General features: G+C 39.3%; 1 protein-coding gene across 5 annotated transcripts in view; it reads right to left on the minus strand.

Annotated features, from left to right (window-relative positions):
• Nucleotides 1–15672, minus strand: part of RPAP2 (RNA polymerase II associated protein 2) — a 94437-nt gene that overhangs the window by 61616 nt on the left and 17149 nt on the right. For 4 of the 5 annotated variants that reach the window (XM_027770467.1, XM_006140149.3, XM_006140150.3 and 1 more), the window contains exons 7-8: nt 4116–4151; nt 1259–2186 (exon numbers count right to left, since the gene is read on the minus strand). In XM_027770467.1, the coding sequence (XP_027626268.1) occupies nt 1259–2186; nt 4116–4151 (964 nt within the window). Of the gene's footprint in view, nt 1–782; nt 868–1258; nt 2187–4115; nt 4152–15672 lie in introns of those variants that run through there. The other variant, XM_014586609.2, reaches the window with a different exon arrangement.

Below are 15672 nucleotides of genomic sequence, written 5' to 3' on the forward strand. Positions count from 1 at the left end.
AGTCGACCGCAGTTCAAGTCCTGGACCCAGTGGCTTAAACTCATGCCGAGCATGTGTGCGCGTGTGCCCAAAATCCCAAGAGAATAGAGAAGAAGGGACTGCAGTGTGGTCATCCACCCGGGGGTGATTTCTTGCTTTCTGTCTTTCTGTCTCTCTCTGTCTTTCTGGCAAGCACACGTGCCCTATCACAAAAAACTCTAAAAAAAAAATAATGTGTAACAGTTGAGGAGAAAGTATTAATAGCTCCATTCACAGATGAGCAAACAGACCCAAGAAACTCACAGCAGATATTCAAATCTATTTCTATTTGAATGTGTTCTTTCCCATTCTACTATTTTCCAATAAGTCTCCTTACTATATTATTTTAATCTGTAATTATTTTAAATGGGCATGCTTGCTAAATAGTACACAGGCTAATATTTTACTATACAACTACTATGAGGAGACTTCAAAAAGTTCATGTAAAATAGAATTAGAGTACAAATTTATTTTGGTGCAAAAAATGTTTTGAAATCCATACACAATTTCTTTCATAATATGCACTTCCATTAACTTTTTTTTTTTTTTTTGGAGAGGTTTTATGCTATAGGGCGCGTGCGCTTGCCAGACAGACAGAGACATACAGACAGAAAGCAAGAAATCACACCCCAGAGGGGATGGTCATGCCGCAATCCATTCTCCTCTCGGGATCTTGGGCACACAGGCACACGCGCCCGGCGTGAGTTTTAAGCCACCGGGTCCGGGACGCAAACTGCAGTCGACTACGTGGGAGTCCAGCAACATAGCCATTACATTAACTGCTGGTTCCCGACTTCCATTAACTTTTTGAAGATAACTTGTAAGTCAACTCCACTGCATGTAGTCCCACTGGAAATAAAACACACAAACACTGCCTTTAGAAATCTGAAAACATACATACCAGGAAAGAAAATAATGAGCCTCTTCAGAAAATTCACCTACCATATGAAGAATTAGGTCTTAAAGAAAACTCTGTCCCACCTTTTTTAGGCTACTGTCACATTAGAAGAAAAACATTACATTCTTATCAATATGAAAACTAACATCGGGCAAATTTCAACTTATTTATAAAATACTACTGCCAAAGTACAGAGGGCACCATAGACCAAAAAAGGTGTAAGGACTAAAGTCAGGTTCTGAGAATTATCATTGATCTCTTCAATGTTCTTTTTGCTCTGAGATTTACTATGGTGAGCTGTCAAATAGCAATAGCCTGGAGAAACTCATCATCAAGACGTACCTCATCTGAGTCTTGTGACTTGTTGGTTTCTTCATTTAGAACATATTGTCCTCTGTAAAACTCCCTGATTCTTAGATTTAACGATTCCGTTTCTTTTTTCAAGTTCTCATAACTTGGCAATGGTTTACTGGCTGTACCTGAGCATTTGAAAGGTAAAGACTCATCCAAACTGTTCTGAGTTTCCCTCTGGGTGGGGAAATTACTATCTGGGTCAGTGTTTATGTCATCCTCATCAAGTTCTTCTTTAGCTGGAGAGGCTGAAGAGGGATTTGGACACACAGAAGCGTAATTCTGGCCATACAAAAACTTCAAAGTTTCTTCTGTCTTCCACTCAATCAAAGTCTCCTTCAGAACTCTAAGTAAGTTTGTCTTTGCAACCTCAAGACACACTTGCGCTGAAGTGGAGGTTGACCTAGAAACTTGGTTTGATTTGGCAAATTTCCTCTTAAAATGCTCAGCACTTTTCTTACTTATGCCTACTAGAGTTATTTCTGACCTACTGTATTTATTTTCAGAATTTTCTGGCACTTTTAATCGTTCATGCAAAGGAGTATTTGAAGCAATCTGACTATTTAGGTTCTGTAAAGGAAGTTCACAAGCAGTAGCTTTTTCCCAACTATCTAAACTGCAATTGCCTAACTGTTCAGTGACATCTTCTACTATCTGTTCTTTATCTTCATGTTTGGAGTTAGCTTTTTGATCATCTTTCTTTTTTATGCTTTTCGTGTGTGTCTGTGGCCTTATACCCATCGCATCTGGTCTGTTTCCTGGCAGCATGGAGGAAACAAAGTCTTGCTCATTATCACTGCTACTATCACTATGGGTGCCAGAACTAGATTCGTACTGCTTTTCAAAATGATCGTGATTGTCGATTTCTGATGTTTTAATGGCTTTACTGTATAACTGTACTTCTTCTCCAGAATGGCCACTGTAGAAGGAAAGATAAACAAAATAACCATAACAGGAAAGCATAGTGTCCCACAATATTTATATTTTGTAACTTTCAAGACAAAAATTTTTATCCCCAAGGCAAAGCCTTTAGGTTCTAATAAATTGCCTTCAGAAGGCAACTATAATTTCCTTATATCCAAATATCCAATATATATTTGATATCAATAGTTTATTCTCTATCTTCTTCTCTTCTTTCCTGCAGTCAGTTTTAAATTGTTAAAGGAATACAGCAGAACCGAAACCAACCAAACCAAAACAAAACCTTGATAATTCTATCCTATTGACGTATATTGACTTATTTTGATTTTTGCTTGTTCTGATTCTGTGGCTGTTTATATAACTTTTCTTCTTGTAAAAGAAAAGTTTTTCTTTTCTTTTATCTTTTTTTTTTGGAGAGATTTTCACTATAGGGCATGTGCGCTTGCCAGACAGAGAGACAGAAAGCGAGAAATCACCCCCCAGGGGGGATGGTCACGCCGCAATCCCTTCTCCTCCATTCTCCTCTCGGGATCTTGGGAACACATGCACACGCACCCGGTCTGAGTTTTAAGCCACCGGGTCTGGGCCGCAAACCACGGTTGACTACGTGGGAGTCCAGCGACATAGCCATTATGCTAACTGCTGGTTCCCAAAAAGTTTTTCTTTTAAAAACTGTATTATTGCTTCTTGAAAAGATATAAGAACTCTGTTTATAGGTTTAAAAGATAAAGAGATGGGTAAATATCTTCAAATTCTAAATTTTCATTACACAGAAAATTCTACAGAATTAAAAACATAAAAGTCATAGCAGAAAATAAAGTTCACAAATCAAAACTTTCCAGTGAATGATATTTAAATTTTAAAATACAGAGTTATAATAGAATGCTAACAATAAAGGACAATAGTTGTCTCTCTGACTGTGCTCTTTAATTTTCAGATTAGGTCTGAATAAATTAAAATCTGTAAAAGAGGGAAGGCAAAGAGTAGCTTTGTCAATACAAACTTGAGACAAACAAGGATAGGTGAGCAGTTGCTCTCAAGCAAATGCAAATATCAGACTTTAAAAGATCAAGATGAAAAGGATTCTGGGTCAAAAGACATGCTAAGAAGAAGTACAAAAGAAAAAAAAAAACCAGTTGTGGATAAGAACAGAGAATACTTAAGAAGTATTTTTGGTATTACAATAGATAAACTTTTTTGGTTAGAATCTCAGCTATATAGTTATGGAACTGTCTTTTGGATTAGAAGAAAAATGAACATAATTTTAAGAAAAGTAGAACAATTCAACTTTCATATACTTTATATTTTCTCTTGAAATTTTAAGGCAATTATATTTTTCTATACCATTGAGAAGCTATAAAGATATATACATCAATACACAAATATCTCTTACTTGTGTGCAATTCTAAGCCTAAATGAATAACTTAGAACCAGGAATATTTCTTCTGAGTCAAAGGATGTATTTTAAGAGATGGCCATGATTTGGACAAGCAATACCATGATGAGTTCAGAAGGAAAAAAAATCACAACTGGGGAATTTATATTAATGCATTAATGGCTAAATAACCGATATAGTAGTATCTTGAAATCCTTTAAAATAAGACTATAAAAAGCTTTTCAACAAATGTAATTGGCACAGTCTAGTTGACAAAGCACAGTATCTGAGATGGAGGTTGTATTTCAACAGGTTCAATTAGACTTCCTCAGTAGGAACAGCTGTACAATAAATCATATAGCTCAAATACATTATCTTACCATCACAAAAGAAAAAGCTGAACAGGTCAAATATTCCTTTGTGTGGGCTACAATGAGACACTTACATAATCCATCAGCACAGGAAGTTCAAGAGCTCATGTCACCTGCTTTACTCCTAATGTTTCTATTAACAGGAATATATAGAATGTAAGTGATACTGATTCAACCATACCTTTCTCCTTCCTTTAGCAGCTGAAAATCAGGGTATCTGTGACAAAAACATATAAATACAAAACTAAGGATAATTGACTTGTCAAACGCTTTCAAGTGTTTATTATAACTACATTGGGTAAAAAGAGTAATAAAGAGGAATAACTCAGGCCCAGCAGCAGTGATGTGTGCTAAGACATTGTGCTCCGCAGGATGGGAATCCTGTGAGAGGCCCACGTTCAACCTAAAGGCTAGCACAGTGATTACACACCTGCAATTCTAGTGATTCAGAAGGCTGAGGCAGGAGGTTTGTGAGGTCGTGGCTGGCCTAGGCAACATAGTGAGACTAGTCTGAAAGAACGAGATGAAGTGACAGGCATCTATAATCCCAGCTGGGAGGCTGAGGCAGGAAGACTACAACAGAGTGAGACCATGCCTTAAAAAGGGATGGGGGTGGGGTGGGGTAGTTCATATAAGGATTGTTTAAGAAAAATATTAAAAGACAAGGTTCTATGGGCCTGTCAGTGGCATAGAGGTTAAATTAAAGTGGCTGCATCCCACATGGCTGATGGCATGGTTCAAGTCTCGGACCATGAGGCTTGAGAAACATGCAAGGTGTGTGGTGTGTGTGCACACATGTGTATGTGCCCAGAGTCCTGACAGGAAAAAGGAGGGGAAGGACTGCAGCATGACGACCTTCCCGGGAGATGCTGGGGAGTGGTTTCTTCCGGTCCCCACCACTCCCCTGCCACCATCTCTCTCTGGCAAGTGCACACACTACAGTAAAAAAAAAAAAAAAAAAAAAGACATGGTACTGTAACACTCATTGGCAAAAAATCTGGATTTGTCTCTCATGTAAAATGTACTCATGTTTCAGGACTAAGTTCAAATTTCACCAGTCCAATAAAGTTTCCCTTGACTAATATGGTCTAAAGTAAACTACTCCCTACTCTAAAATTCCAGAGTTGTCACTGTCTATTGGATTAATATAATTTTTTAAAAAGCTTATTTATTTTATGACAGAGAACATGTGCATGCACATGAGAAGGAGGCAGAGAGAGATACAAGGGAACAGAGGAAGAGAGAAAAGCACCCTCAGAAGAGTCTCATCACACTAAGATCCCATTTCCCCAGCCCTCCAGCTTGTCAGATCTTGGGTATGAGCACTTATGCCTAGCATGTCCTCAAACCCACCTGGGGATTTGAATCTGTGCTCAGCCACATGGGTTCCAGCACTGCAGCTCAGTTTGTTACTGACTATGCCACTAGGCTGGGCCTGTATAATTAATATATGTTCAAATCTAGTTTCTTAATTAGACTTCAAGATCATTAATGGTAGAAATTATGTTTATATTAATAATTCCAGAGATTATGTTAATAATTATGTTGATAGTAATATATGTTATGTTAATAATATTAATAATTCTTTTATATTTCCCTTAGATGGACAAGAAAACTTATGCCTTAATTTTGCCTTAAAACATTTATATTGCAGCATAAACATGAACTCTAGAAAGAATTTTGCTATGCAATACCAAAACTCACATTTGACCATCACAGATATTAAAAAAGGAGAAGAAAAAGCTCTTCTAAAGCCTGATATAAAGAGAAGCAAGCATAAGAGCAAATGAATCCATGAGGACAGGAAGACTCTGGGGTCAGCTCTACGGCCTCAGGGTTATGGAAGTCAGATACCACATGGTCAACTACAGTTAGAATCCCAGCCTTGGTGGCTTGAAAAACATGCTTAACATGTGTGTACCTATGCCAAGGATTCTGACTAGAAGGAAGGAAAAGGAATAATGGCATGACCAGATCTGATGAGGGGCAGGGGATTTTTTTCTCTCTGGTGCATGAGTGTGCCCTTTGAAAAAAGAGTCATGACCAGCACATGGCACAGTGGTTGAGGCACTGGAATCCCACATGGTTTGAGTCATGGACCTGGCAGCTTGCTTTCTTACTTTCCCTCCCTCTCTGTGTGTCTCTCTCTCATGGGTACATGTGCCCTACAGCAAATGAAAAATAATAAATTAAACTAAATAATTCCTTTAAAAAAAGAAAGAAAAGAAAAAGTCAAGCTAAATGGGCAGATGGAACCAGAACTCATTTGAATTATAACATTTAAAGTCTGACAATGAAAAATGTCAGAGTGCAAGAGTTTCCTATATCATTTTCTTTTTTTTTTTTAAAGAGAGATTTTTGCTATAGGGCACGTGTGCTTTCTGGATAGACAGAAAGATGGGGAGACAGAAGCAAGAAATCACCCCCTGGGGGGATGACCACGCCACAATAACTTCTTCATTCTCCTCTCAGGATATTGGGCACGCATGCACTTGCAACTAGTGTTAGTTTCAAGCCTTTGGGTTTGGGACTCAAACTTCACTCAGCCATGTGGGAATCCAACAAGTAACCATTATGCCATCTGCTGGTCCCAAGTTTTCTATATGATTAAACATTGCACCAACAACTTTGTAACCATTGCTTTGATAACTACATTCATCCTTTGTTCAGTACCAAGTTTAAGAGGTGCTATAGGGAATGGCTTCTCTTGTCAATCCTTTCCTTATTTACAGGAGGCACCATGAACTGACAAAGGCATTCTTTCCCATTAAATTCCTTTCCAGCCAACAGGCCAAAGGAGGCTTACAGATGAAACCAATGTTTCCATACCTGTTCTAGAGATTCCCCTGAAATTCAAGAATCCCCCAAACTAGGCTGGTTCTTGGTCTGATGGTTAAGGAAGCTGAATCCTACATGGCCAACTGCAGCTTGAAAAACATGCTGAGTGCATGTACATGGGTGCCTCAAATCCCAACAGGGTGGAGAAATGGAGAAGGGACTGTGGCATGACCACACTCCATGATGGGAGGGAGGGAATGCATTCTTTCTGTCTTTGTTTCTCAGGTGAGTACATATATCCTATGGATAAAAAAAAGTCCCCAAGACCAATAATAAAAAAATTTAGAAGGTAAAATAAGCCAATGGACATTGACTTGTTTGAAAGTAAGAAGTTATTTTTCTTTTTTATTAGCCAATCCAGGCAGATCCTTTCTCAAGCATTCCAATTATCCTGTTCACCCTATAGCTTCCTATCCACTAAAATTCTAGTCATAGAAGCTATCTTGTTTTAGCACTGTTCGAAGATGATTGATCCTGTGTGGAAGGTGAGTAGCCTTGACTACTCCAGGGGTACTTACAGCTCCCATTAAGAGATTTTTTGGTCTAAACAATATGCTAACATTTACTGTAGCATTTTTTATTGCCTGTTGACTATTTCTTCCCACTTCTGTTCTCTCTATCCCACATCCTTGCCCATGCCCAAGCCTTCCTGGCTAAAATGATCAAGGTTCAGCACCAAGCAGCTGAGCTGTCTGGCAATACTGGTGTCTGACTATCACTATGGGGGGCGGGGAAGTATGTGCATACATAATGATTCTCAACTGGATTCTTACATCCAATGGCTAACTTGCAAATGTAGAGCATATTCTATCATTCAAAATTCTTGAAAAATCTGAATTATAATATGTATCAACTGTGTTGGGTATGTTAACTAATACAAAGAATGAGTCTCTATTCTTTTTAAAATAATGATTTTATTTAAACTTATTTACCTTTTTTTAAAAAAACTGACCAGAGAGGGTAGAGTGAGAGTTAGAGTAAGGGGGCCGGGAGGGGGGAGAGAGAAAGCAGGCTGCCAGGTCCAGGACTCAAATTGCAGCAACCACGTGGGAGTCTGGGAACCTTAACCACCACACCATCTGCTGGTCCCTGGGTCCCCATTATAAGGTCTTAAAGACCGTATAATATAGTAGGAGAAAATGTGTGTTCTAAAGAACTTTACTAATATTAATCCTGATAGCAATGATGTAGCTACCACTATCATCCCCATGTTCTACATTAAAAACAAAAACAAAAACACAGAGAGAGAATAAATAATTTGCTCCAAATCAAATAGCTAGTAAGTGGTGAAACTGGGACTTAAACCCAGAATGTACGGCTCATAGTAGTAATAATACTGTTACATATAATTCAAGAGAGTAAGTGATAAGTTCTATGAGAGGTACATGAGCTACTACTGAAAATCAGAGAAGAAAAACTTTCTGCTGAGAGGAGTCATTTTTAGCCGAGCTTATGTAGATTGATGTAGTTTGTACACAAAGGCATTTGAAGTTAATCCTGCTAGCCTTCTTATGCGGTGTTATTCCATAAACTTTTCCCTTTTTCCTCTCTTTTCTAAAGACTGGTTTTCTGAAATGTAATTTAATCATGCCTAAATTTAGGTTTTTTGTTTTTCTTTTTTTAATCTAGGTTTTTAAAAGGAAAAAAAAAAACTGTCCTTCAAAAATACAGCCTTTTCGGGAACCAGCAGTTGGCGTAATGGCTATGTCGCTGGACTCCCACGTAGTCGACCGCGGTTCGTGTCCCTGACCCGGTGGCTTAAAACTCATGCTGGGCGCGTGGGCGTGCGTGCCCAGGATCCTGAGAGGAGAATGGAGGAGAAGAGATTGCGGCGTGACCATCCCCCCTGGGGGATGATTTCTCACTTTCTGTCTCTATGTCTCTCTCTGTCTGTCTGGCGAGCGCACGTGCCCTACAGTGAAAATTTCTCAAAAAAAAAAAAAAAAAAATACAGCCTTTTCCCCTTTCATCATTAAGTTTTCTTTAGAAGAAGACTACACTCATTATTTTCAATTCATTTTCTCCTATCCAGTCATCATTTCTTTGCTTTCTGAATTCTGTACCCATTACTCCACTGAAGTGACTCACTAGGATCACCAATGGCCACAGGACTGCTCAATGGTATGCCCAATGGTCATTTTTTTTTTCTTTTCTTTTTTAAAGCACAGGGGAAGAATCAGTATAAAAGGAGATCTTGAAGAATAGAAACGAACCATAAAGCAAGGCCCTGGGGAGAGAATGAACAGTAACATAGAAGAGCATACTATATTAGCAATGAGGAGGCCAAGAAATGAGTGTGCATATGAAGACAGTAATGCTGAAGGAGATTCTGCTGGATGCCCCCATTGTTTCAGCAGAGGTGGTGAAATGACCTACTGTAGGTTGGAGGTTGAGTTCAAGGTTTAGGAAGAGCAAAAAAAGGTCTGCATGTTTCAAACAGTCAATAAAAAACAAAAAACTGTGAGCACCCGGTTGAGAACAGGACAAAAGGAATGCAAAAAGTACATGGTTAGGTATCAGACAGACCTGAGTTTAAATCCCACATCTACATATATGAGCCAGTGTCCTCAGGTGAGTCATTATACCACTCTGAGCCTTAGGTTCTATCATCTGTAAAATGAATAACATACTATTTCCCCAGTGATGTTGTGAGGACGGAATTCAATGACACAGCTTATCTAAAATGCTGACGGTTGTATTTGAGAATTGCCCCCAATAATGTTCAGTAACTTAAGCACTGAATATTATTCCAATTCCAGTAACCCAGGGGAAAAAATTTTAAAAAGGATGACTGGGAAGGCAGAAATTGGAAGATGAACATTATAAAAGGTTAACTGAGAAGGAATGTGAGATTATTTGAGAGGACAATACTGCAATTGTGGACCATGGAGCTCAAGCAAACAAATGTTAATAGTGGTCTACCAACTCAGGAGAACATAGCTAGAACACAGACAGGAGGTCAAAATGAGGTCACAGAGCCGACTCGGGAGTGATAGCTATAGATGAGATAGAGGCTGTGGTCAGAGACGGGAAGCTCTTATTTCAGATCTTGGAGGCACAATAGGTCTAAATAAGAATGAGGTCCAAGTGTAGGTGAACCAAAGGGTAATCAAAATGGAAACATTACTATAAATCATGAATGCAAACCCCCAGCTATACAACTTGATATTTATTGAAAATTAAAAGAAAATGTAATCTCTAAAAGATGAAAGAGAAAATTCAGCACATAGTGCCTACTCTATGCTACATTTTTAATTGTCAGAAGGTACATGTGCTCTCCAGAAAGAGAGAAAGTCCCTGCCTCTCAGCGTGGCATGGTCATACCACAATCCTTTTTCCTCCACGTCTCCACCCTGTCAGGATTTGGGGCATACTCACACTGGGGTTTTTAAGCCACCAGGACCGGGATTGAAACAGCTGGCCGTGTGAGATCCATCTCCCTTAACCATAGGCTACAGGGCCAGGGGTTTTATTTTCCTTTTTAATCTGCTAGAGGACACATGTGCTCACTGGAGTGGAATGTGGGGTGGGGGACAAGAAAGAACCTTTCACGGGAAATGCGCACATTGCAACCCCTTCTCCATTTCTCATTCGTTCTGAGATTTTGGGCATGCATGCATATATGGCTGGCATGTTCTTCCAGCCACCAGGTCCAGGACTTGACCTTTGCAGTTAGCCACATAGGATCTAGCTGCCTTAACTACCACACCACTGGCTGGCCTGTCAGCTAGATTTTTATTCAAATTTTAAAATATACAAAACATAAAACTTACCATTTAATAAAGTGGACAGTCAGTGGCACTAAGTATCTTTACACTGTTGTGCAACTATTACTGCCATTCATCTCTGGCACTTTTCATCTTCCTAAACTGTCTATTAGGTGGGTTTACACATCATTTTATTTAACCCCAAATGACTTGTAATATTTTAAAGAGAGATTTTTACTATAGTGTGCATGAACTCACCAGAGAAAGAGAAACAAGAAGCAAGCAGTCCCCCCGACCCCCACCCCAACCCACCCCCAGGTAGAATGGCCATGCTGCAATCCCTTCTCCTCCAGTCTCCTCTTGGGATCTTGGTCATGCACACACACACGTGCCCAGTCACTGAGAAGTCACTGAGTCTGGGATTTGAACTGTGGTCAGCTCTGTGGGAGTCCAGGGACATAGCCATGACACGATCTGCTGGTCCCTAATTTTATTTTTATAGATGAGGAAATTGAAGGTTTGAGAGTTTAACTGACTTCCTGAGATCACAACTAGCAAGCAGTAAATCAAGGATTCAAACTGAAGCCTGATTTCAAAGCCCATGCTCCACCTACCACACATTTTCTCTAATTGATGTTAGGAAAAAGACCCAAAGGGATTAGCTTAACCCCTCTTACAGAAAAATTCAGTGTATTTTACAAATCACTATTTTTCTCTACTTTAATTTTTCTAATGCCAGGCAAAGAGAACTACACACAATATTATTTCTTGATGTTAGATGTTTCGTAAGTGACTACTCTCCCTGATTCCTAATCCATGAAGTGAAGAATTGGGACTTGACACTAAAATAAGCTAGATTTAGGTTTACTGAGGTATTGGAAAGGCTGAATATAAAACTTCTGTTTTGCTGCATGCTGTTTTAGAATGAAGCACCATGTTATACTGCACTTTCTTTTCTACCCCTTAGATGAAATTTAAATTATTTTGTTACACATGCTACTTCTTTTATTTTTTCAGTTTATTTTTTAAAGAGAGAGCGCGTGTGTGAGCCAGAGAAAGGCAAACACTCTTAACGGTCTCACAGTGAGACTCTCTCCCAGCCTTCCCAGTCGGGATCATTGGTACAGGCACCCAGCATGCTCAGATGATCTAGGAATCAAACATGCTATCTTCTACACACATCCAGCATTGCTTGAGCATTGAGTGAGTACCGTGACACCAAGATAGCCCTGTGAGTGCCACCTCTCTGAGCCAAGCATCTTCCAATATCTTCTTCACAATTTATATTATGCCGAAGATAGTTCTGAAACCTCATTTTATTATGTATTTATTTATTGGAGAGGTTTTTGCCTTATGGCATGTGTACTTGTGGAGGGTGGGGCTTGTGGAGGGGGGAGAAAGACAGAAAGAAGAAAAGCGAGAAATCACCCCCCAGCCCCCGGGGGAATGGCCACACCACAATCCCTTCTCCATTCTTCCCATGGGATCGTGGGTATGCACACATACATGTGCCAAAGTGATTTTTTTTTTTTTTTGGAGAGGTTTTTGCTATAGGGCGCGTGCGCTCGCCAGACAGACAGAGAGAGAGACATAGAGACAGAAAGCGAGAAATCACCCCCCAGGGGGGATGGTCACGCCGCAATCCCCATGGGATCGTGGGTATGCACACACACATGTGCCAAAGTGATTTTTCAAGCCACAGGGTCTGGGATTCAAACTGTGGTCAGACATGTGGGAGTCCAGTAACATAACCACTACGCCCCTTGATATCTGCTGGCCCCCTGAAAGCTCATTTTAAAAAACAAAAATAAGGGGGCTGACAGGTGGTGTTAAGGGCACCTGGCTGACCATGGTTTGAGTCCTGGGCCTATGGTTTGTTTTCTCACTTTCCCTCTTTCTCTCTCCAGCAAAATTAAATAAATAAAGTTAAATTATTCATTTAAAAAGGCCCACAAAAATGTACAATGATTACTTATAAATCACAAATTACAATAAAAAAATTTTTTTAACATTAAAAAAACCCAAAGTAACCATCTTGTTAAAGAATAGCTACAAGCTGGTTCTTCATAAACATTTTCATCTTATTTTCACTAAGGCATAAATTTAATATATTAGTTTCAACTCCAGAAAAATAAATCTAAAACTGAAAATAAACTTATGCCCCCAAAACTCGTGTATATATTTATACACTTGGAATATGTATATTATACATAAAACCAACATAAGCGGTAGACTAGAATTCCCCCTACCATGGGAATTTTTCAAATACATTTTGAGGCATGTTAAAAATGTATTTTAGAAAGCTTTTATTCTGTATACCAAGCAACAAAAATGGCTGTTCAGGAAGAGGTTATAGAAATTGTTCTGCAGAGGTTTTTGGCTTCCGCACCTCTGAGATTATACTGTTATTGCCAAGAAGCGATGTGTGAAAATCCCCTACTCTGGACCACATGATGGCGCTTTTAGCTCTGTCAGCATTAACCATTCGGCCCAATTTAATCTTTAAAAATAAAAATTTGATTTTCTGCATTTGTTTTTCCATCTTTAGATTTCAGGTTACAATTCAAGAAATTTCCCTCTTTCAAGGACTCATCAGAACTTTCGTTTAATCAAGCACATTTATAAATTCAACGATATGACTATCTAAATGAGTGCACTGTTCCAGAGCATCAGAACTGCGTATGGTCTGTTTCTTGCCACCAAGTGGGGTAAAAAATTTCTGACTCATAACCCAAGACGCATCACACTACGTCATGACCTAGACCATTCTAGGTCAATGTTTTGTTTTGAACTGGATGTCCAGAGATGCTCTGTGAGAAGCACTTTACTCTCCTTAACATTAAGGCCATACAGCAGGTATGTTTTTATATGCTAACAAATGAGGAATTAGAAAACCTCCAAGGCCCTTTCTGACTCAAAAGCCTCAATAAAAGTAGAATTTGTAAATTTGTCTAAATCTTACCTAAATCTATTTCTGCATATGTAACAATGAGATAGAGTTCTTAAGTATAAAGTCTTACAAATTCTTTTTGTTTGTTTGTTGGGAGAGGTTTTTGCTACAGGGCATGTGCGCTTGCCAGAAAGACAGAGAGATAGAAAGCGAGAAATCACCCCCCAGGGGGGATGGCCACGCCACAATCCCTTCTCCTCTTGGGATCTTGGGCACACATGCACATGCACCCGGCATGAGTTTAAGCCACCAGGTCCGGGACTTGAACAGCAGTCGACTACATGTGAGTCCAGCAACACAGCCATTACGCTAACTGCTGGTCCCAAGTCTTACAAATTCTAAAGGACACTACCAGGTTTTAGAGTTTTAGAATCTGGTAAATAAATTTATATTGGCTTTCATAATTCAAGAAAGACTGAACTGTGTTAAATTCAATACTCTATTTCCAAATGGTATAGAGATTATAGTGATATCCAAAGACGTCAGGTTCAAATTGTTCAGGACGTATTCTGAAACATCTCAAGCTTTCCTTCATAATTTTAAAAGTTTTGGCCCAGCTGTAGTAGTGTACACTGGATGCTGCTATTAGGTCACCTGGGTCACCTGGGAGGCCCAGGTTCATTTCCAGGCTCACCATAAGAAGTTGGGTACGGTGACATGCACATATGGGCCTAGCCACTTGAAGCTGAGGCAGGAGGATCAAGAGCTTGCAGCCAGCATGGACAATGTGGTGAGACCCTGTCTAAATGAGCTGGGCGGGCAGGGTGGTGTACACTTCCAGTCCCAGCTATTCAGGAAGCTGAGGCAAGAGTGTCACAACACAACAAGATCCTGTCTAACCTCCCCACCCCCTGCAATACACACAACTGTGATCCAATGGGTTGCCAGTCTTCATCTTTATGGATTAAAGAGTTCATATTACTGAAGTCGGTAACTTTCATTCTAGATTTTTTAAATGAGACATTCCTATAAGGTAGTATAAGTTTACTTAGTCCTATGCTGATAATTTTCCAACATTTTTATAAGTAAGGCTTTTTGTTTTTTAAAGCCATAGAGAATATGTACTCACTGGAGAGAGAGACAGATAGTGAGAAATCACCTTCCAAGAAGGATGGGTATGCTGCAATCTTGTTGCCTCCTTCTTGGGAATTTGGACACACATGTACACATGTTTTTCAAGCTGCTAGGTCCAGGATTCAAACTACACAGTTGGCCATGTGGGATCCAGCACCTTAACCACCATACCACCTGTTGCCCCCAAATAAGACACTTTTTAATCCAGAAGACTTTTACTATAGTAGTGACTAATGACATGATTGACTTAGAGCTGTAAAACTTCAAAACTAAAGAGCACTAAGGTGAAATGTAGCCACTTTTACAAATGAGAAAACAGGAGCCAAGTATTGGTAAGTGACTTTCCCACAGTAAAGCAACTAAAAGCTTGAACTAGACCCAACAAAACAGTGCTCTTCAAACTGCAGATCAGAACCAATCAAAGAACTGATTGCTGTGAGGCTTTTTTGTTTTTGTTTATTAATGAGAGGGAGGGAAAGAAGGGAGCAGAGGGAAAGCCAGAGATTTTTTTTTAAAAAGTAAATTATTTAACTTCATTTATTTATTATTTGTTTTAATTTGACCAGAGAGGGACAGAGCAAGAGAGGGAGAAAGTGAGAAAGAAGTTGCCAGGTCTGAGACTGAACTGCGGTCGATCACGTGGGAGTCCAATGCCCTTAATCACCATGCCACCTGCTAGCCCTCAGAGAGGTATTTTTGACAGTTTCTTACCATGTTGCAATTTTCCTGCCCCAGCCTCCCAGGAGCCTAGGATTACATGCTTGTGCTACCACACTCAGCCTGTTTAGGTTGGTCTAGAAACAAAAACCAGGCCTCCCATATGGCCTACCCTCATGCAAGGCTGCCCTACCACTTTACCACAGTAGCTGGGCCTGCTATCGGCAATTTTATAAGCCAAAAGAGTAGAAATATCAAAGCTGTTCCATGTAGTAAGGATAAATATTGTTTCATAAAACTTTCGTTTCAGTTATATGCATATATAGGATCATAATGTAAAATGCACTTTAATCATCAAAAAGTTTGGAAATCATTGCAGTAAGATATCTAATTGCTTAAGTAAATTTTAAAATTCATTCTTGTTTAAAATTATGATTAAAATTAATATTATTATGCAATTATTACAGTTCACTGTAAGCTAATTAAATAATAAATGCTACCATTTAAAATAA

This window comes from Tupaia chinensis, unplaced genomic scaffold (genome assembly GCF_000334495.1).
Source record: "Tupaia chinensis unplaced genomic scaffold, TupChi_1.0 Scaffold000023_1, whole genome shotgun sequence".
NCBI classification, from domain to species: Eukaryota; Metazoa; Chordata; class Mammalia; order Scandentia; family Tupaiidae; genus Tupaia; species Tupaia belangeri.